The sequence below is a fragment of the Eleutherodactylus coqui genome, chromosome 9 (genome assembly GCF_035609145.1).
Source record: "Eleutherodactylus coqui strain aEleCoq1 chromosome 9, aEleCoq1.hap1, whole genome shotgun sequence".
NCBI lineage: Eukaryota > Metazoa > Chordata > Amphibia > Anura > Eleutherodactylidae > Eleutherodactylus > Eleutherodactylus coqui.
This window is the reverse complement of record NC_089845.1, coordinates 13,749,126-13,772,059: the sequence shown is the minus strand read 5'-3', so window position 1 is coordinate 13,772,059 and position 22,934 is coordinate 13,749,126. Positions and strand designations below refer to the sequence as shown.

Sequence of the window (22,934 nt, the reverse complement as noted above, 5' to 3'; positions counted from 1 at the left end):
TATGCGGTCCTTGATCAGCCGATCGAGGGTGCATACTGTTGCGCAAGATGCGTGCACGTGGCACATTTAGAAGCCCAAATTCTGAATCTAAATGGGCAACTGGCAACACTGAGAGCCATTGACATCATGGAAAGGAGTTTGGTGCTCACTGAGCACTCGCTGGGGTAGAGGCGGGGGCAGATGGTGGTACGGAAGAGCAGGGGGAGCAGGCAGTCAGCTGGGTGTCAGATAGAAGGAGGCGTAGAGGGAATAGATTCAGGGAGGCTAGTCCTGAACTGGCACAACCCAACATGTCTGCAACGTTGGCAGATGTGGGGAATGCCATTACAGAGCCAGCACCGCTGCAGCACGACATGCCCTCTGAACGCCAGGGGGATAACTGCTCCAGTGAGACGGGGACGGGGAGAGCAGGGCAGGCTAGACAGGTTCTAGTGGTGGGGGACTTAATTATTAGGGGGACAGAGAGGGCAATCTGCCATAAAGACTGGGATCGTCGAACGGTGTGTTGTCTTCCTGGCGCTCGAGTTCGACACATCGCGGATCGGATTGACAGATTACTGGGAGGGGCTGGTGAGGATCCAGCGGTCATGGTGCACGTTGGCACCAATGAACAAGTTAGAGGTCAATGGAGGGCCCTCAAAAATGATTTCAGGGACTTAGGGTCCAAGCTCAGGGCGAGGACCTCCAGGGTAGTTTTCTCGGAAATACTACCTGTACCTAAAGCCACACTAGAAAGGCAGCAGGATCTTAGGGAGCTAAACAAGTGGCTCCGGAGTTGGTGTAAGAAGGAGGGATTTGGGTTCCTGGAGAACTGGGCTGACTTTGCTGTCGGCTACAGGCTCTACCGTAGGGACGGGCTGCATCTTAATGGGGAGGGTGCAGCTGTGCTGAGGGATAAGATGGCTAGAAGGCTGGAGGAGTGTTTAAACTAGGGACTGGGGGGAGGGTAAAATGAGATATAGTGGGGTAGCCAGTGTAATTAGCGATCCGGGTCCAAGCAAAGGGAATGGGGGACGAGCAGGGGGTGGGGTTAGTACAGTTAGAACTGATAGATCAGCCATAAGTACGAATAGCAACAAAACAAATTTAAAAAACAAAAAAAATGATATAAATTGTATGACCACGAATGCAAGAAGTCTGATCGGTAAAGTGGGTGAGCTTGAAGCGAGAATGATTGATGAAAACTATGGTATAGTCGGAATTACGGAAACATGGCTTGACGATAAGTGCGATTGGGCGGCGAATTTGCAGGGGTACAATCTCTTCAGAAGAGACCGAAGGAACCAGAAAGGGGGAGGGGTATGTCTGTACGTCAAGTCAAACTTGAAGCCGAGGCTACGGGAGGATATAGGGGTAGGAGACGAACAGGTGGAATCTCTGTGGGTAGAAATACAGGGAGGAAAAAATAACAAAATCCTGATAGGGGTCTTCTATAGACCACCAAAAGCAACAGAAGAAACTGAGAACTTACTACTAAGGCAGATAGAAGAGGTGTCAAAGCGAAACTAAGTAATTATCATGGGGGACTTTAATTATCCAGATATAACATGGGAGAAGGAAACCTGCAAATCTCATAGGGGGGATAAATTCTTGAGAGTAATTAAAGACAATTACCTGAACCAACTTGTGCAGGAACCAACAAGAGGGAGGGCCATTCTGGACCTAGTACTAACTAACAAACCAGACCGAATAAAGGGGGTACAGGTTGAGGGGCACTTGGGGAATAGTGACCACAATATAATCAACTTCCAGCTATCAATCAATAGAAAGCCTTATCAGGGAGTGACAAAGAGACTAAACTTTAGTAAGGCAAAATTTGATGAGCTTAGAACTACTATCGGTAACATTAATTGGGACAACATCCTCAAAAATACCAGTACGGAGGACAAATGGGAAAAGTTCAAAAGGATCCTAATCACCTCATGTGAGCAGTTCATTCCCTTTAAAAATAAAAGGAACTCAAGTAAAAGGAAACCAATGTGGCTCGACAAGACGGTAAGAGGGGCAATAAACGGAAAAAAGAAAGCGTTCAAACTACTAAAGCAACAAGGCAGCGAAGAAGCGCTAAAATCATACAGGGAAAAAAACAAAATATGCAAAGATATGATCAAAACTGCCAAGGAGGAAGCAGAAAGACGGATCGCCAAAGAGAGCAAAAACAACCCGAAGCTATTTTTCGACTACATCAACAGCAAAAGGATTTGCAGGGAGAGCGCTGGCCCTTTAAAAAACAATGCAGGAGAAATCATTGATGATGACGAAGGGAAAGCAAATCTACTAAACAGTTTTTTCTCAAGTGTATTCACAAAAGAAAAGGAAATGCCACATGAGATGCAGGGGAATAAAACGAACCCCTCACAAAATATCTCATACCTAACGCAGGAGGAAGTGCGGAAGCGTCTAAAGAAAACTAAAATTGATAAATCACCGGGCCCAGATGGATTACACCCAAGGATACTAAGGGAACTAAGTGACGAGATAGCTAGGCCGCTATACCTAATATTTCTGGACACTATCAAGACCGGAGTAGTACTATTAGTAGTACCATTGGATTGGCGCATTGCCAACGTGGTTCCAATTTACAAAAAAGGAAGCAAAAGTGAGCCTGGAAACTACAGGCCAGTAAGTCTCACTTCAGTAATGGGAAAAATCATCGAGGGGATTCTGAGAGACGCCATCGATGAGTACCTCAAGGAAATTAAGGGAATAACTCCTCACCAGCATGGATTCATGAAGGGTCGCTCATGTCAGACAAATCTGATCAGTTTCTATGATGAAGTAAGCTCTAAGCTGGACCAGGGAGAATCTATTGATCTTGTATATCTGGACTTCTCTAAAGCCTTTGACACCGTGCCACATAATGGGCTAATATACAAAATGAGGCAGCTCGGACTGGGCGAAAACGTGTGTAATTGGGTAAACAATTGGCTCAATGATAGAAAGCAGAGGGTGGTAATAAATGGTTCGTACTCTGATTGGACCACAGTCGCTAGCGGGGTGCCACAGGGTTCAGTATTGGGCCCCACTCTGTTCAACATATTTATCAATGACCTGATAGAGGGGCTGCACAGCAAAATATCAATATTTGCAGATGACACAAAATTATACAATATAATTAATACAACGAAGGACAACGTACGGCTACAAACGGACCTGGACAAGCTGGGGGCTTGGGCAGAAAAATGGCAAATGAAGTTCAATGTTGAAAAGTGTAAGACTATGCACATGGGCAGGAGAAACGGATGTCACAAATATTCACTTACTGGGGTACCACTAGGGAAAAGTGATATGGAAAAGGATCTGGGGGTATTAGTAGATAAAAGACTAAACTGGAGTAACCAATGCCAGTCAACTGCTGCAAAGGCAAATAAAGTTTTGGGATGCATTAAAAGAGGTATAGGGGCGAAGGATGAGAACATCATCCTTCCATTATATAAGGCACTTGTCAGGCCTCACATGGAATACTGCGTACAATTCTGGTCACCAGTGCTCAGGAAAGATGTCACAGTGCTTGAGGGGGTTCAAAGAAGGACAACTAAACTAATACAATACATGGAATGACGGGACTGGAATACCCAGAGAGGCTATCCAAATTGGGACTATTTACTCTTGAAAAAAGAAGGTTAAGAGGCGATCAAATAACCATGTATAAGTACATGAGGGGACAACACATGGATCTCTCCCGCGATCTGTTTACACCAAGGACCACGACGGTAACAAGAGGACACCCGCTACGATTGGAGGAAAGTAGGTTTCACCACCAACATAGAAGGGGATTCTTTACAGTAAGAGCAGTTAGACTGTGGAACTCTCTACCGGAGGAAGTGGTGATGGCAAAATCCATAGAGGAGTTTAAAAGGGGAATTGATGTCTTTCTGGAGAAGAAGGATATTACAGGATATAAATATTAGGTTAAGTGTCAATCCTGGTATATAGGCAGGTAGGAACTATTAGGGGTTGATCCAGGGAACAGTCTGATTGCCATTAGGGAGTCGGGAAGGAATTTTTTCCCCAAAAGGGCTAATTGGTTTCTGGCCTTGGGGTTTTTCCCTCCTCTGGATCAACACAGGAGGATAGACAGGCTGAACTAGATGGACATTGTCTTCATTCAGCCTTACATACTATGTTACTATGTTAACCTGCAAATATGCAGATATGAGCAGATGCAAGCGAAAACCTGCTTATATGCGCAAAATATGCACATATGAGCAGATGCAAGGGAAAACCTGCAAATATGCGCCAAATATGCACATATGAGCAGATGCAAGCGAAAACCTGCATATATGCAGATATGAGCAGATGCAAGCGAAAACCTGCTTATATGCGCAAAATATGCCCATATGAGCCAGATGCAAAGGAAAACCTGCAGATATGCGCCAAATATGCACATATGAGCTGATGCAAGCGAAAACCTGCATATATGCGCCAAATATGCACATATGAGCAGATGCAAGCTAAAACCTGCTTATATGCACCAAATATGCACATATGAGCAGATGCAAGCGAAAACCTGCAAATATGCGCCAAATATGCACATATGAGCATATGCAAGCGAAAACCTGCAAATACGCAGATATGAGCGGATGCAAGCGAAAACCTGCTTATATGCGCAAAATATGCACATATTAGCAGATGTACGCGATGAAAATTTTGGCAGATGCAGCAGCTTACCTCACTGAGTGATGTCAGATGGTGTCCGAGCGAAGCGAAATTCTTCTCGAAACGCGTCCAAACGTCAGGATCCTCTCCACACGTAATTTTTCAAAAAGGCGCAGAGTGGCGTCTGCACACGTAGCGCACAAATCTGCAAAAAAAGTGAGGTTGCGTCAGGTGGCGTCGCGCAAATCTCAGGTGTCATACTCACCACACATAGCGCACAAATCTCGGGTGGCGTCTCCACACGTAGCGCGCAAATCTCAGGTGGTCGTGTCTCCACACGTAGCGCACAAATCTGCAAAAAAAACAAGATTTTGTAAGAACTTACCGTAAAATCTCTTTCTCGTCTTGTTCATTGGGGGACACAGCAAAGACCTTGGGTATAGCTTCTGCCACTAGGAGGCGACACTAAGCACAAAAGTGTTAACTCCTCCCACTAGCTATACCCCTCCTGAAAGCAGCATGCTAGCTCAGTTTGTATGCAAGCAGTAGGAGCAGCCAGTAGGATACAACATAGATAATAAACAACAATACTCACTAACTGTAACTCATTCCAACACCGTGTGCGACGGCACCGAGGACCCTCCCCTAGGGAGTATACGTCGCAGTTCCAATACCAGATTGGGTGGGTGCTGTGTCCCCCAATGAACAAGACGAGAAAGAGATTTTACGGTAAGTTCTTACAAAATCTTGTTTTCTCGTCTGTTATCATTGGGGGACACAGCAAAGACCTTGGGACGTTCTAGAGCAGTACCCAAGGGGGCGGGAAAATATAAGAAGTCGCATGTGTAAGGAAGCAATCTGTCCTTCAACTGCGACCAGCGTTAATGGATGGCTAGGTATCCCGCATGCTCAGACCGAGCCTAAAGGGGCCTAAGTAACGGCCCCATCCACCCTCAAAGGGAAGAAAAAAACAAAACCCAGAAAGGAGCTTCCGACGAGGCACACGCCTTCCGAATAATACGGCCTGAGAAAATGACCTTGCTGGCATAGTAACCCTGCATTGCTGCAAGGCAGAGTCATTGTAAGGAGTTCACTCTGGAAACGCAGGGATCCAGTCGGAGTTGCCAGGATTACCGGCAGCGCGCTAGCGTGACTGAAGCATGCTACCTGCACGAGATACTCTGGCGTAGTCAACAGAGAGCCCTGCCTTGGAGCGTTCCTTGGAACTACCGAGAAGGTGCCCACCGTTACCTCACCAAAGTGGATCCTGATACCGGCGTCAGGACATACAGCGGTTAGATAACGACCGTTTCCTGTACCATCCGTACCAAATAGGCATCCAAAGTTGGAGCTGTGGAGCCATAGGCACCAAAACATCAGGGTTGTGGGCCTTCTGCCAGGCGACTTAGTCGTAAGTCAGGTCCCATATACCTCCAGGTATTCAACCTCACCTTCACAGTCCCTCCGTGAGGAAGGAACAGTCGAGTCCAGACGCCAGTGAGAACGACCTGTTGAGATATGCAACCGTCTCATGCTGGAGTCCCGTGTTGCCCATGGTTGGAAGGCCTGCCGTATGAACCTGATGCTGTATATGCTGACAGCCTCCGTCCATGGCGTCGGCTGTCTGATTAGCTGTAACTTAAAAAGGGGGTGTGAAGAAAAATTTTGTTCCGTGATCCAGCAACAATGCCCACGGGGTCCACCTCTGCATGGCCCCATGGGCTTCCGAGGACATCTGCCCATTTCGTGATCAACTAGGGCTGGCCCCATGCTGGGATGCAATGTAACCGTGTGACTCCACTGGGTATAGAAAAATTGACCGCACAAGGTAGCAAGGGTACCCTGGTACGAGACTCACTGATCCCTTTGAGGAAACATCGGCAATAGGGATGGAGGAAGCCTAAAATTGCAGACAGTACAAGTATGGACTGTCTTACACTGTGCTGCAAGCCATAATGCAGGGGGAACAATGCAGGAGAATCGCAGCGAGTCGCTGGATCTGTCCGCTTTAACCCCATTGGACGTTTTACCTTCCTATACAATCAGTCTCGAAAGCGACTAGGAGGGCCCAGTTTGCTGAGGATCAGGGCCGGCAGCCCTGAACCGACATAGCGACTGTTTAGAATACAGAGCACTCCTACGGTCAGTCTCCCCATCCCAAATCGGAGAAACGTGGCCTGTTCTGCACCCCACCAGGGTCAGCAGGAGCTCTGTCTCCTGCAGAGGGCTATCCACGTCCTGCTGACACGGCTGTAGAACTAGCAGTCCATCATTCCTAGAGAGTACACATGCCTTGTAGTTCAGAGAACGCCCGAAGGAAATGAACTCGGCATTACAAAGCACCGCCGGAGGGGCGCCCCGCGTCACTTCCGTCTGTGGCTGGGGAATAATAGTATGCGGCTCTCCTGTCATCGTAGATCGCCCCAAGTTGCCTGTAGGAAGCTGCAGGTGGTCACTTCAGGGGAGCTAGACGTTAGGAAAACCATCCGAAGTGCAAGCTTCTGTGGTGTGGAGGCGAATACGACGTGTTCATAGAGCTCCTGAGAATAGTATATTCCTCAGAAGGGTACCACAAGACTTAGCCAGACCAAAGGAAGCCCAACGGCTGTTCGACTTCCTTAAGAGTTTTGGACTGCATACTGCTGCCTTAACACCCTGCCCCACACAAGGCGCAAATACATGTTGTCCTTAAGATGACTAATTTTTGAGTGAATGTAACTCTCGTACAATAGCGAGACCACATATCAGACGTGGTACTAGCCGGGCCCTGTGCGTGCTATCCCGGCATCGGACCTAGCGGGCTGGTTGCCTGCAGGGAAAGGCGGGGGGCTAGCTGTAAGGCCAGGGCAACCAGGTCAGGCCTGACATGAAGGCCGGGTACCGCTGATAATCAGCTTGTAAACCAGTACGGCAGCAGAGAGCGCACTTGATATGCGGCTCTGTCCTGGACTGCGACCCAGGGTGCAGGAAACTACTGAGGGGACGAAGCTGACCCCTGCTCAAACCAGTGTATGCGCTGCTTCAGGCATGGAAGTACCACCGGTCTCAGCCGCCTGGGGTACCGCTGACAGGCAGCTTGAACCCCATTGTACGTAAGGCAAGATATTCTCCGGCTGGATGTAGTCTCGTTCCTTAACGAGAGCGCGCACATAGTATGTGACCCTTGCCAGTCACTGTCATCGTGTCCTCCTGGATGCGGACACTGTGATGCGATTGCCTGTAGAGGAGTTCAACCGGATTCGGGACAGACATGAGGAAAAATGAGTCCAGAGCCTCCCTGTGCGAGTACTGACAAGATATCGCATACTGTTATCTGTAAGACGAGATTCTCTCCGCTTAATCTCGAACTACAGCGCGGGCGCACTTGGTATGTGGCTCTGGCCGCCCCGCCCGCATGTCCTCCTGGACGCGGACACTGTGGGGCATGTGACTGCGGGGGAACCACAGGGGAGCTGCCGACATGTAAGGCTCAACCTGGTGCGGAGCCGACATGGGGAACGATGAATCCAGTCAGCGAGCCCAGAGTAATGCTGACAAGAGTTTGCACGCTGTTGTCAGTATATATAGAGCTGTAGCAAGAGCACACCTGGCATGTGGCTCTGGCCGCCCTGTCCGCGTGTCATCCTGGACTTAGACACCACGGTGCTGATTGCTGCAGGGAACTGCAGGAGGTGCAATGGGGGAGCTTCCGCCAGGCAACGCTCAACCCGGTCCGGAGCAGATATGGGTAGCTGTGCGGTACTCCTTTTGTATGGAAAGGGGTAAGATCAGCGACCAGGGAGCCACCGATAGCCTGTGTGTAGTACGGAAGGGGTCCCAGCGACCTCAGTTTCGCTGAGAGGATTGCGTATGGAGTGGCCAGCTGCTGCCTGCGGGCAAAGCGGGTCGCACAGTAGCATTATACGCCAGCCTATCGCAATCAAACGCCCGAACGTCGTGAGCTACGCAATCTGTTCAGCAGGAGGGCAATGGTGGCCGTGAGACACGGTTATATACAACCCATCCTGACCAGCGGCAACGCACACAGGAAACGTGTGACCAACGCTGCTGTAGGGGGCGATGCTGGTGCACAGCCTCTAAGACCGCGACCGGGAAGCGGGTAATGCATACCTGCGTGCCGGCATAATGGACGCAGGGCGGCCACCCATCCCTAGCACGAGGGAGCAGTAGGAGGCGTACGCGTGTGGCGGCAAGTTTAAAAAGGCCGCCATGTGTGGCCGGCAGACCAGCTGTGCGGCGTTATGCGCGCGCCGAGCGGCGCTACGCAAAGAGATGGACGCGGGGTGCCACAGGGTAGGCGCCCCGCTCAGCGGGAACATTCGAGCGCCCGCTCGGCGGGAAAATTCAAAGCGCCCGCTCGGCGGGAAAATTCAAAAAGCCCGCTCGGCGGGAAAATTCTAAATGCCACTTAAGCAGCACGGGGTTAGGTTTAGGGTTAACTAAACCTAAACTCAACCCCAAAACTAACCCTAAACACTAACCCTAACCCCAACCCTAAACCTAACCCTAAACCCTAACCCCGTGCTGCTTAAGTGTAGTGTGTAGTGCACGTCTGCTTAACTGTAGTGTGTAGTGCACACGGCTGCTGAAGGCAATCCGCGTGCACGCTGTGTAGTCACGTGGTGCCGATTCCAGCCAGCTGATTGGCTGAATGCGCCGCGCCGGAGAACTGTGGCTGAAAAGGGTAATATGCGGTCGGCTTCTGACGTGCAGATAGCGCTACGGGTGGCATATTAGCAGTTTACGCTTAGGTTAAGCAGCGCTGCTGATTAGAGCCACCTGATTGGCTCTTCGGCACCACATGACAACACAGCGTGCACGCGCATTGCCTTCAGCAGCCGTGCACTACACACTACACTTAAAGGGGTTGTCCCGCGCCGAAACGTTTTTTGTTTTTTTTTCAATAGCCCCCCCCCGTTCGGCGCGAGACAAACCCGATGCAGGGGTAAAAAAAAAAAAAACGGATAGTACTTACCCGAATCCCCGCGCTCCGGTGACTTCTTACTTACCTTGCGAAGATGGCCGCCGGGATCTTCACCCACGGTGGACCGCAGGTCTTCTCCCATGGTGCACCGTGGGCTCTGTGCGTTCCATTGCCTCCTGATTGGCTGGAAACGGCACACGTGACGGGGCGGAGCTACGAGGAGCAGCTCTCCAGCACGAGCGGCCCCATTCTGAAGGGAGAAGACCGGACTGCGCAAGCGCGTCTAATCGGGCGATTAGACGCTGAAATTAGACAGCACCATGGAGACGGGGACGCCAGCGACGGAACAGGTAAGTGAATAACTTCTGTATGGCTCATAATTAATGCACGATGTATTTTACAAAGTGCATTAATATGGCTATACAGAAGTGTATACCCCCACTTGCTTTCGCGGGACAACCCCTTTAAGCAGCACGGGGTTAGGTTTAGGGTTAGTTTTAGTGTTTAGGGTTAGGGTTGGGTTTAGGTAATCCTAAACCTAACCCCGTGCTACTTAAAGGGGTTGTCCCGCGCCGAAACGGGTTTTTTTTTTTTTTAAACCCCCCCCCCCGTTCGGCGCGAGACAACCCCGATGCAGGGGTTAAAAAAACAACCCCCACAGCGCTTACCTGAATCCCGGCGGTCCGGCGTCTTCATACTCACCTGCTGAAGATGGCCGCCGGGATCCTCTGTCTCCATGGACCGCAGGGCTTCTGTGCGGTCCATTGCCGATTCCAGCCTCCTGATTGGCTGGAATCGGCACGTGACGGGGCGGAGCTACACGGAGCTACACGGAGCCCCATAGAGAAGAGGAGAAGACCCGGACTGCGCAAGCGCGGCTAATTTGGCCATCGGAGGGCGAAAATTAGTCGGCACCATGGAGACGAGGACGCCAGCAACGGAGCAGGTAAGTATAAAACTTTTTATAACTTCTGTATGGCTCATAATTAATGCACAATGTACATTACAAAGTGCATTATTATGGCCATGCAGAAGTGTATAGACCCACTTGCTGCCTCGGGACAACCCCTTTAAAGGAGATGTCCCGCGCCGAAACGGGTTTTTTTTTTTTTAAACCCCCCCCCCCCCCGTTCGGCGCGAGACAACCCCGATGCAGGGGTTAAAAAAACCACCCGCACAGCGCTTACCTGAATCCCGGCGGTCCGGTGACTTCAATACTTACCGCTGAAGATGGCCGCCGGGATCCTCCGTCTTCGTGGACCGCAGCTCTTCTGTGCGGTCCACTGCCGATTCCAGCCTCCTGATTGGCTGGAATCGGCGCGTGACGGGGCGGAGCTACACGGAGCCGCTCTCTGGCACGAGCGGCTCCATAGAAGACTGCTGAAGACCCGGACTGCGCAAGCGCGGCTAATTTGGCCATCGGAGGCCAAAAATTAGTCGGCTCCATGGGAACGAGGACGCTAGCAACGGAGCAGGTAAGTAAAAAACTTTTTATAACTTCTGTATGGCTCATAATTAATGCACAATGTACATTACAAAGTGCATTATTATGGCCATACAGAAGTGTATAGACCCACTTGCTGCCTCGGGACAACCCCTTTAAAGGGGTTGTCCCGCGCCGAAACGGGTTTTTTTTTTTTTTCAACCCCCCCCCCCGTTCGGCGCGAGACAACCCCGATGCAGGGAGGTAAAGAAAGCTCACCGGAGCGCTTACCTTAATCCCCGCGCTCCGGTGACTTCTCTACTCACCGCTGAAGATGGCCTCTTCCTCCGTGGACCGCAGCTCTTCTGTGCGGTCCATTGCCGATTCCAGCCTCCTGATTGGCTGGAATCGGCACGTGACGGGGCGGAGCTACACGGAGCCCCATAGAAGACTGCAGAAGACCCGGACTGCGCAAGCGCGGCTAATTTGGCCATCGGAGGGCGAAAATTAGTCGGCACCATGGAGACGAGGACGCCAGCAACGGAGCAGGTAAGTATAAAACTTTTTATAACTTCTGCATGGCTCATAATTAATGCACAATGTATATTACAAAGTGCATTATTATGGCCATGCAGAAGTGTATAGACCCACTTGCTGCCTCGGGACAACCCCTTTAAGTGTAGTGTGTAGTGCACGGCTGCTGAAGGCAATGCGCGTGCACGCTGTGTAGTCACGTGGTGCCGAAGAGCCAATCAGGTGGCTCTAATCAGCAGCGCTGCTTAACCTAAACGTAAACTGCTAATATGCCTACGGGTGCGTAGCTTGCGGTGCGTTCCACGATGGAGCACGAAAATGTTTCCGGTTCCGGCTCATACGGAGGTGGTTCCCGGGATCCCGTTTGGCAGAGGATGTCACTGACGGTATGTAGCCCACGAGGGTGTATAATAATGCTGATATTGCCCCTGGCGGAGGGGCTTGTTGTTAGTATGCGCCCCGGAACGCGGCGCGCGTCTTTCCGTCTGTTGTCTAATAAACTCCATGAAGGAGCTCTGAGGATTCTTGCCTGATGTGGACGCAGTGATGCTGTCCAGCGGCTGTGGGGTGACTACACAGGCAGCCCCACATGTGGGTCCGGCATTCTGTCCTGCTGCTGCATTGCTTGTTGGCAGATGCATCGTGCCTGTGTGTACAGTGAGCGCCTCTCCGTCTAGCTCCTCCCCCTGTTTGTGTACAGTGAGCGCCTCCATCTAGCTCCTCCCCCGGTGTTGTACAGTGAGCTCCTCTCCAGCTAGCCCCTCCCCCTGTGTGTGTACAGTGAGCGCCTCCATCTAGCTCCTCCCCTGTGTGTGTACGGGGAGCTCCTCTCCAGCTAGCCCCTCCCCCTGTGTGTGAACGGGGAGCTCCTCTCCAGCTAGCCCCTCCCCCTGTGTGAACGGGGAGCTCCTCTCCAGCTAGCCCCTCCCCCTGTGTGAACGGGGAGCTCCTCTCCAGCTAGCCCCTCCCCCTGTGTGTGAACGGGGAGCTCCTCTCCAGCTAGCCCCTCCCCCTGTGTGTGAACGGGGAGCTCCTCTCCAGCTAGCCCCTCCCCCTGTGTGTGTACGGGGAGCTCCTCTCCAGCTAGCCCCTCCCCCTGTGTGTGTACAGTGAGCGCCTCCATCTAGCTCCTCCCCTGTGTGTGTACGGGGAGCTCCTCTCCATCTAGCCCCTCCCCCTGTGTGTGAACGGGGAGCTCCTCTCCATCTAGCCCCTCCCCCTGTGTGTGAACGGGGAGCTCCTCTCCATCTAGCCCCTCCCCCTGTGTGTGAACGGGGAGCTCCTCTCCATCTAGCCCCTCCCCCTGTGTGTGAACGGGGAGCTCCTCTCCATCTAGCCCCTCCCCCTGTGTGTGTACGGGGAGCCCCTCTCCAGCCAGCCCCTCCCCCCGTGTGTGTACGGGGAGCCCCTCTCCAGCCAGCCCCTCCCCCCCGTGTGTGTACGGGGAGCCCCTCTCCAGCCAGCCCCTCCCCCCCGTGTGTGTACGGGGAGCCCCTCTCCAGCCAGCCCCTCCCCCCGTGTGTGTGTGTACGGGGAGCCCCTCTCCAGCCAGCCCCTCCCCCCCGTGTGTGTGTACGGGGAGCCCCTCTCCAGCCAGCCCCTCCCCCCCGTGTGTGTACGTACGGGGAGCCCCTCTCCAGCCAGCCCCTCCCCCCCGTGTGTGTGTGTACGGGGAGCCCCTCTCCAGCCAGCCCCTCCCCCCCCCCGTGTGTGTGTGTACGGGGAGCCCCTCTCCAGCCAGCCCCTCCCCCCCCGTGTGTGTGTGTACGGGGAGCCCCTCTCCAGCCAGCCCCTCCCCCCCCGTGTGTGTGTGTACGGGGAGCCCCTCTCCAGCCAGCCCCTCCCCCCCCGTGTGTGTACGGGGAGCCCCTCTCCAGCCAGCCCCTCCCCCCCCGTGTGTGTGTGTACGGGGAGCCCCTCTCCAGCCAGCCCCTCCCCCCGTGTGTGTGTGTACGGGGAGCCCCTCTCCAGCCAGCCCCTCCCCCCCGTGTGTGTACGTACGGGGAGCCCCTCTCCAGCCAGCCCCTCCCCCCGTGTGTGTGTGTACGGGGAGCCCCTCTCCAGCCAGCCCCTCCCCCCCGTGTGTGTACGTACGGGGAGCCCCTCTCCAGCCAGCCCCTCCCCCCCGTGTGTGTGTGTACGGGGAGCCCCTCTCCAGCCAGCCCCTCCCCCCCGTGTGTGTGTGTGTACGGGGAGCCCCTCTCCAGCCAGCCCCTCCCCCCCGTGTGTGTGTGTGTACGGGGAGCCCCTCTCCAGCCAGCCCCTCCCCCCCGTGTGTGTGTGTGTACGGGGAGCCCCTCTCCAGCCAGCCCCTCCCCCCCGTGTGTGTGTGTGTACGGGGAGCCCCTCTCCAGCCAGCCCCTCCCCCCCGTGTGTGTGTGTGTACGGGGAGCCCCTCTCCAGCCAGCCCCTCCCCCCCGTGTGTGTGTGTGTACGGGGAGCCCCTCTCCAGCCAGCCCCTCCCCCCCGTGTGTGTGTGTGTACGGGGAGCCCCTCTCCAGCCAGCCCCTCCCCCCCGTGTGTGTGTGTGTACGGGGAGCCCCTCTCCAGCCAGCCCCTCCCCCCCCCGTGTGTGTGTGTGTACGGGGAGCCCCTCTCCAGCCAGCCCCTCCCCCCCCCCCCGTGTGTGTGTGAACGGGGAGCCCCTCTCCAGCCAGCCCCTCCCCCCCCGTGTGTGTGTGTGAACGGGGAGCCCCTCTCCAGCCAGCCCCTCCCCCCCCGTGTGTGTGTGTACGGGGAGCCCCTCTCCAGCCAGCCCCTCCCCCCCGTGTGTGTGTGTGTACGGGGAGCCCCTCTCCAGCCAGCCCCTCCCCCCCGTGTGTGTGTGTGTACGGGGAGCCCCTCTCCAGCCAGCCCCTCCCCCCCCGTGTGTGTGTGTGTACGGGGAGCCCCTCTCCAGCCAGCCCCTCCCCCCCCCCCCCCGTGTGTGTGTGTGTGTGTACGGGGAGCCCCTCTCCAGCCAGCCCCTCCCCCCCGTGTGTGTGTGTACGGGGAGCCCCTCTCCAGCCAGCCCCTCCCCCCCCCGTGTGTGTGTGACCGGGGAGCTCCTCTGCATCTAGCCCCTCCCCCCGTGTGTGTGTGTGACCGGGGAGCTCCTCTGCATCTAGCTCCTCCCCGCGTGTGTGTGTGTGTGTGTGTGTGAACGGGGAGCTCCTCTGCATCTAGCTCCTCCCACCGTGTGTGTGTGTGACCGGGGAGCTCCTCTGCATCTAGCCCCTCCCCCCGTGTGTGTGTGTGACCGGGGAGCTCCTCTGCATCTAGCTCCTCCCCGCGTGTGTGTTTGTGTGTGTGTGTGTGAACGGGGAGCTCCTCTGCATCTAGCCCCTCCCCCCGTGTGTGTGTGTGTGTGTGTGTGTGTGAACGGGGAGCTCCTCTGCATCTAGCTCCTCCCACCGTGTGTGTGTGTGTGTGTGTGTGTGTGTGTGTGTACGGGGAGCTCCTCTCCATCTAGCTCCTCCCCCCGTGTGTGTGTACGGGGAGCTCCTCTCCATCTAGCTCCTCCCCCCGTGTGTGTGTACGGGGAGCTCCTCTCCATCTAGCTCCTCCCCCCGTGTGTGTGTACGGGGAGCCCCTCTCTAGCTAGCCCCTCCCCCCGTCTGTGTGTGAACGCGGAGCTCTTCTCTAGCTAGCCCCTCCCCCGTCTGTGTGTGTGAACGAGGAGCTCCTCTCCATCTAGCTCCTCCCCCCCCCCCCCCCCGTGTGTGTGTGAGAACGGGGAGCTCCTCTCCATCTAGCTCCTCCCCCCCGTGTGTGTGTGTGTGTACGTGGAGCTCCTCGCCATCTAGCCCCTCCCCCCGTGTGTGTGTGCACGGGGAGCTCCTCGCCATCTAGCCCCTCCCCCCGTGTGTGTGTGCGCACGGGGAGCTCCTCGCCATCTAGCCCCTCCCCCCGTGTGTGTGCGCACGGGTAGCTCCTCGCCATCTAGCCCCTCCCCCTATGTGTGTGTGTACGTACGGGGAGCTCCTCGCCATCTAGCCCCTCCCCCTATGTGTGTGTGTGTGCGCACGGCGAGTTCCTCGCCATCTAGCCCTCCCCCCGTGTGTGTGCGGCGAGCTCCTCGCCCAGCTAGCCCCTCCCCCCGTGTGTGTGCGGCGAGCTCCTCGCCCAGCTAGCCCCTCCCCCCGTGTTTGTGCGGCGAGCTCCTCGCCCAGCTAGCCCCTCCCCCCGTGTGTGTGCGGCGAGCTCCTCGCCCAGCTAGCCCCTCCCCCCGTGTGTGTACGGCGAGCTCCTCGCCCAGCTAGCCCCTCCCCCCGTGTGTGTGCGGCGAGCTCCTCGCCAGCTAGCCCCTCCCCCTGTGTGTGCACTCTGTGCACCTCTAGTTACTGTGTCTGGGGGGTCAGTGCGGCGTCCGATATAACCGCCATTATCTCTCCTCCAGGGGTCGTCTCCTGGTTACTGTGTCTGTGGGGGGATCTGTGCGGTGTCTGATATAACCACCATTATGGCTCCTCCAGCGGTCGTCTCCTGGTTACTGTGTCTGGCGGTCTGTGTGGTGTCCGATATAACCACCATTATGGCTCCTCCAGCGGTCGTCTCCTGGTTACTGTGTCTGGCGGTCTGTGCGGTGTCTGATATAACCGCCATCATCTCTCCTCCAGGGGTCGTCTCCTGGTTACTGTGTCTGGGGAGTCTGTGTGGTGTCCGATATAACCACCATTATGGCTCCTCCAGCGGTCGTCTCCTGGTTACTGTGTCTGGCGGTCTGTGTGGTGTCCGATATAACCGCCATTATGGCTCCTCCAGCGGTCGTCTCCTGGTTACTGTGTCTGGGGAGTCTGTGCGGCGTCCGATATAACCACCATTATGGCTCCTCCAGCGGTCGTCTCCTGGTTACTGTGTCTGGCGGTCTGTGTGGTGTCTGATATAACCGCCATTATGGCCCCTCCAGCGGTCGTCTCCTGGTTACTGTGTCTGGGGAGTCTGTGCGGCGTCCGATATAACCGCCATTATCTCTCCTCCAGGGGTCGTCTCCTGGTTACTGTGTCTGGCAGTCTGTGCGGTGTCTGATATAACCACCATTATGGCTCCTCCAACGGTCGTCTCCTGGTTACTGTGTCTGGCAGTCTGTGCGGTGTCTGATATAACCGCCATTATGGCTCCTCCAACGGTCGTCTCCTGGTTACTGTGTCTGGGGAGTCTGTGCGGCGTCCGATATAACCGCCATTATCTCTCCTCCAGGGGTCGTCTCCTGGTTACTGTGTCTGGCGGTCTGTGCGGTATCTGATATAACCGCCATTATGGCTCCTCCAGCGGTTGTCTCCTGGTTACTGTGTCTGTGGGGGGGATCTGTGCGGCGTGCGATATAACCGACATTATGGCTCCTCCAGCGGTCGTCTCCTGGTTACTGTGTCTGGCGGTCTGTGTGGCGTCCGATATAACCGCCATTATGGCTCCTCCAGCGGTTCTCTCCTGGTTACTGTGTCTGTGGGGGGGATCTGTGCGGCGTCCGATATAACCGCCATTATGGCTCATCCAGCGGTCGTCTCCTGGTTACTGTGTCTGGTTGTCTGTGCGGCGTCCAATATAACCGATCTGCGATGGAAGCGCCGGCCGAAAGGATAACGCTCACCGAAACCAACCGCCGCCAAACACAAGCATATAAATGTAAACGTCTATACCTTCGTATACATATTAATGGAGGCCTCCTACCCGCGGCAGATACCCGCGTCCTCTCTAGCGTGGGGAATGCAGACAAACCCCTGTGCTGTGCATGACCACCTGCGAACCTCGGTGGTCATACGCAGTGCAGATAAGTGCCATACGCAGAATTACCGGCCGGGCTCGCAGTCGGATTCCGCTGGAGGCCTCTCGCATGTGAATCTGACCCGTTGGTGTGAGCCTGGCCTAAGGCCTTCCTTACACTGCCTTTTGCAGCATTTTTATCACTGCGCTTCTAGAGCAGCGCTAAACTGTCAGGGGCGTCTGCCCTATTTTTGATTGTTTAGCGCTCCTCATCAATGATGAGGAATGCTAAATGCCAGCGCCAGCAAGCGCCAGCAGCAAAGCGTGACGGTATAGATTGCAGTGCTCTCCGTATCGCTCGTATGAGGGAGGCCTTAGTCAGCGTGGTAATTTGTTAGTAAAGCGCTAGTTCAAAATGTATCCAAAACGATATACCGGATACAGCTCTATAGGGTAGATATACAGAACAGATCTGTGAGACGCCCCCAGAGGGAGGAGGGAAAGCTGAGAGTAAAGGGGAGAAGGGATGAAAGAAGGGTGGAGAATGCGGGCAGGAGGAGAAGTAAGAGAAGAGGCGGCGTGTAACTAGGGATGCAGGGAGAATTGGCACAGGATACTATCTCACATATAAAATGGGTATAAAATACAGCTGGTTGTCTTACACCTACGAATAGTCCCTATCCAGACCATTGGGGTGAGGCGTGTCCAGCCGCTACATCCAACATTAGCCCTCAATGCAGCTACTCATCGCCTCCTCGTCTTATTGGTGGGACTCCAATACCTGACTCTTCGGTTAATCTATGCTTGTAGTGCTTGAATAAAGTGCCGCGGAGCAGGTGAATCCGTACAGCGTTTGCGTATTGCAGACTTTTGTTTGGATAAGCGCTCCTTAACTTTTTGGTTAGTTTGATCAACCTACCCAAGCCCACAAGGGCATCTGATGAGGTAAGTGACCCGGCTAGAACCACAGGTGAAATGACCTTTAGTCTGAAATCTGCCTGTTCACCATGTCCGAATGAGCGAATTCATTTCGTAAGTTGTGACTTCTACGATGCGCCGTTAATGGTGGATCCAAGAACACGGAGTGTACAGAGTACACCCCAGCTCGGGACGTGGCGGTGCCCACGTACAACTTGTGGTATCCTACCACTGCAGCAAACGTGGCAACGCCCCTTAGTTTTATAGTAGTTTTGGTTTCCATAAGTCATTATGAGTGATGTTGGATACCGCCTGCAGACGTTCATGGAAGATACCCCTCTGTCGTAGCTCCTCAAACAGTTCATAGCTCCTCGGACTGTTCATGCCGGCGTTCATCACCCATAGAAGAATCTGAACCTGTGCCCTTTTTTTTTTTTTTTTTTTTAAGAATGGAGAGCAAATTTTTGGCCAAATAAGAAACACATGAATGTAAGTAAGGATAGGCTGTACTGCAAGCTGAGGCAGAAGTTAATGTAGTACCAACCCTGGCCACTGCGAAAGGTACAGAGCTGTCTGCTTCCTACAGCAAAACAGCCAGGAGTGGGACAATCCCTTTAGGCTGGTTTCACCTGGCTGAGAAACTCGTGCAAGATTTGTGCGTTGCGAGCTTAACAAAGCTTGCGCGAATATCGACCCCATTCTTTTGAAAACGCATTGCATGACGTGTGATGAAAGGTCGCCCCTTGAAAACAATGGGAAACCCTTGCCATGCCAGAGGATCGCTACTTCACAGAAGTGATGGCAGGTAGTTTTCCCAGAAGATTACCTTGCATTGGCGTGAAACCACACATTGGCGAGCGCTATATGGGGGTGAGTCTCTCAGCCTGTTATCACGCTCGCGCATGTGTAGGTAGCCTGAGGCCTCACGCAGGCGTCTCTTTAGAGCGTCTAGCTGGCACTTTTTAACACTCGCTAAAGAACTCTGCACTGAGCCCCCCTTCGTTTCAATGGGGCTTCACTGGAGAAGTGTTTTAGTGCAGCGTTTATAACGCGCCCTGAAATGAGTGCTGTTTGTTGTATTTTTGGGCTTTGCAGCGCATTTTTGATGCCCGGCAACTCTCACTGAAATGAAAGGGGTGCATTAAAAACGCTGTAAAACTCTGCAAAACCCGGCATGTGGTTCCATCTCAGGCAGATCTATAATTGATAAGAGTTGTGGTGATTTAGATGGACGGTCACCAGAGAGATTTCACCTCGTTAACAGAGTCTTAGAGGGGCGCATTATTGGGATGTGAGAAGCTGGATGGTTGTATCCATGAATTGGTCAGAACGGCCGGTGGGGAACAGACTGTTAAGAGGTGTTGGGACCAGTGGATGAGGGCACACAAGGTGACTGGGCTCAGGACGCCCCCTACAGACCACCAGTAGAGAGGAGCGTCTGACCAGACTCTTAGGGGGTGTTGGAGCCAGTGGATGGGGGCACACAAGGTGACCAGGCTCAGGACATCCCCTACAGACCACCAGTAGAGAGGGGCATCTGTCCAGACTGTTAGGAGGTGTTGGGACCAGTGGATGGGGCACACAAGGTGACCGGCCTCAGGGCCTCCGACAGACCACCAGTAGAGAGGACCATCTGACCAGACTGTTAGGAGATGTTAGGACCAGTTGATGGGGGCACACAAGGGGACCAGGCTCAGGAAGCCCCCCCCCCCCCCCCTTCCCCCCTAGACCACCAGTAGAGAGGAGTATCTGATCGCCCATAAGCACCAATAGCTCCAACTGTTTTGTTGTTCGCCATCCAGAGATGGGGCGCCACTGTTGCACTCCTGTGTCTGTCAGAACCATTTTTAGGCTTGGCTGAAGGACATTCGGTCACCCGGCACCCATGTACGCCTTTGACACCCACCATCTGTTTGCATCAGTATCGTGAACGATGAAACTAGACGCTATGGAGTAAAACCAGGTTGTCTCCAGCGATAAATCCAGGTTTAGATTAGGCGCTGATAACGGCCATGTTTGTGTCTGGAGACCTCGGGGTAAGCGTCTGCATTCTGCCTGTGTGCGCACTCTTCCATTCCAAGCCTATGGGGCGGTGCGCTCACAGAGCTCTGAAAAGAGCCACATTTCGGTGCACAGTGCAGGCTTCGGCATCGGGAACTTCCCCGGCGCCTCCCCTAACTTAGTTTATGATGCTGCAGGGAGGTGAGCGGTAGAATCTGCAGGGAAGTAATGCAGTAGAGTCTGGACTATTAGTACCAGGACCCGATGACCTGCAGCTCTAACTATTGGTTGTGTTTTTCAGATCTAGTTCCGGTCTTCTCCGCTGACCTCTGCCGGTCAGTGTCCCTCATCATGATGCCTGGAGAGACCCATTCAAAGACGGCGGGCATTGCTTCAGAGGCAGCGGGGTCCTGCCAGAACTGCACATCCTTGCAGCAGGTATTTTGCACATAATCCACTACTTACCCAGAATGTTGTCTGTGGGACCTGTGCACACGGGTAGGGGGGGGGGGGTTGCCAGTCTGTATCTCAAACCCAAGGCTGAGCGTTGAATTCCTGTAATGGATTGCACTGATAGCTGCACTAATCCCAGTGTTACTCCACGGCGGGACGTGACCTCGCGGCTTCTCCTTTCTGCACTGTGGATCCCCAACCAAATCACGTGACCGACGCGTGAAGGTCCTTTCACTCTTGTCGCTGCCGGCTTTACACCACAGAAAATCGGCAGCTCATCTGCAGCGGCAAAAGTGGCACTAAAATCCATTGCATAAATGAAGATTCTCTGGATTCAGAATCTGCAGTGCATCTCAGACGGCGCAGACCGTATGTAAAGGATTTTCCGTTCCATGCGGCTGGGATTTTTAAAATCTGGTCCACGAAGCTTCCAGAGTAAATGCAGTGGGTTCACCAGCGTTCATGGCTGATGTGAAGACACCAAGGCATCATTATAGGCAGCGAGCAAGACCACCAGCAGAAAGGCAGCCAAAACGCTCTACCCCTCTCAGGCGTTTATTCAAGCCCCTAATAATGACCAATCTGGTCACCCTCTGCAGGTGGCATCTTTTAGTTTTTAGGGATTCGCTTGGTCGGTGGAAACAAGCAGCTATGAGGTCTCCCATAGGCAACACGGAGAACAGCACATTCTGTGCCCATACAGTAATACCAGCATCAAGGAGGGCACTAAAGAAGTACTGAGCAGTGTAGATGTCAGTTTAGTAGTTGTCAGAGTAAATTGCTGTTCAGAGTATTTTATCAAATCTGCACAGTTTTTACCCTTTAATTGAATGCTACGGTTACGCATGCTGCGGGGGGAAAGTCCACAGATTTTAAATCGATGTGTGGATTCGCATGCAAATACGTGTCAGGACTCCCAAGACTCGGCCTTGGATTTATGCCACCGAAGAACTGCCAAAAAAAATCAGACTTGGATCTGGCAAACTGTATGAATGAGACCTAGGATGCAGATGCGTCTGCCCACCTCTCCATAGACTTCTGTGTGCCGCATGAGTCATCCCGGTCTTCCCTTTCCTGTCACTATAGACGGACTCCACAGGACCTTGCATTGTACAGCAAGTTCGGAGGGGCGACTCCTAGGGGCACCATAGACTGACTTCAGCACTAACTGCGTTTAGGGAACTGATTTGCACTTTTGCTGGTGATCGCTGTGAGCCGACTTCTGTTACTAGGGCAGCCAAAGTGTGGTGAGCAGCGACTACTGAGGGGTGACGGAGCCGGGCTACTTACATCTATCAAGTACTTGGCAGCGGTGAGACGGCTCAGTGATTGGGGGCATCGGGGCTCCTTGTGTCCGGCCCGCCTGTACAATACCTTTCAGGTTGGTGTCCTCGCTGAAGGGTCGGCGACCGCTTCAGAACGGTAGGGCTTTAAAGGGTCTCCCCGATCAGCAACGATCGCTGCATGACGTAGTATTCATTGAGAATGCTCTTCATCTGCAGCCGGCTCCTACATACTAAAGCATTAAGACCCTCGCGCTGCAGGCGGAACGTATCAGAATGTATCAATGTGCTGATGTGTAACTCTCTCTGATTGCAGAGTCTGAATGAATACGTCTCGGCTCTGATCGCGCTGAAGCAGAAGATAATCGACTCTGAGTAAGTGTGACAACTGCAGGGATCCGAAGAAGAGTCTCCAGATATTCCTGTCCCCACATTAATCTGCATGTAACGGACAGTGTGGCCAACGTCCTCGCCAGTCTTAACCCCTTAACGCTCTGAGGCATACATCTACATACTGGAGGTTCAGGGGTTTGTATGGAGAGGCATTGGGGATCAATCAGCCAACACCCGCCCACAACAGCTCCAATCAGCAGCGCTGCTCATTGGAGCTGTTAACCCTTTAAATGCTGCCGTCAATTCTTACAGCGGCATGTAAATGCCCTGATTGTGGGGTCGCTGTGCGGCTGCATTGGCAACCAGGGGCCTTCTAAAAGCCCACAGAGCTGCTATGGCAGATTGCCTGTCAGATCCTGGTATAATGTAATGCTTTGGTATTATATCATATGCTGCTGGAGTGATCACACAATCGCAGTCTCTTGTCCCTACGGGGACTAAAACAAGATGGAACAGTCAGTTTAAGAAAGTCTTAATAAATTTTTTTTTTTTTTAAAAACCCTTTTGCCGTATTTCTAATTTAAAAAAAGAATCCAAGTAAGGAAAACAAACCCATTTTTGGTATCGCTGCGTCCATAAAAGTAATGCATGTTTTACTCCGCACGGTCAATGCCATTAGAAAATAAAAATAAACAGCGCCAGGATTGTGTGGGTTTTGGTCACCCTGTCGCCAAGAAAAAAACGTAGGAAGTGATAAAAAAATCTGTATTCCATAATGGTACGA

General features: G+C 53.6%; 1 protein-coding gene and 1 long non-coding RNA gene across 3 annotated transcripts in view; one reads left to right on the top strand and one right to left on the bottom strand.

The window, feature by feature from the left end:
- Window positions 1-12,158, bottom strand: part of LOC136578933 (uncharacterized) — a 14,237-nt gene extending 2,079 nt beyond the window's left edge. Inside the window, exons 1-2 of one of the 2 annotated variants that reach the window (XR_010786692.1) lie at window positions 11,758-12,158; window positions 4,672-4,951 (exon numbers count right to left, since the gene is read on the bottom strand). This is a non-coding gene — a long non-coding RNA (uncharacterized lncRNA). The remainder of the gene's footprint in view (window positions 1-4,671; window positions 4,952-11,757) is intronic. The other variant, XR_010786691.1, reaches the window with a different exon arrangement.
- Window positions 11,726-22,934, top strand: part of ICE1 (interactor of little elongation complex ELL subunit 1) — a 57,006-nt gene continuing 45,797 nt past the window's right edge. The window contains exons 1-3 of the mRNA XM_066579133.1: window positions 11,726-11,866; window positions 20,383-20,519; window positions 22,134-22,192. Of these exons, the coding sequence (XP_066435230.1) occupies window positions 20,433-20,519; window positions 22,134-22,192 (146 nt within the window). The 5' untranslated portion in view covers window positions 11,726-11,866; window positions 20,383-20,432. The remainder of the gene's footprint in view (window positions 11,867-20,382; window positions 20,520-22,133; window positions 22,193-22,934) is intronic.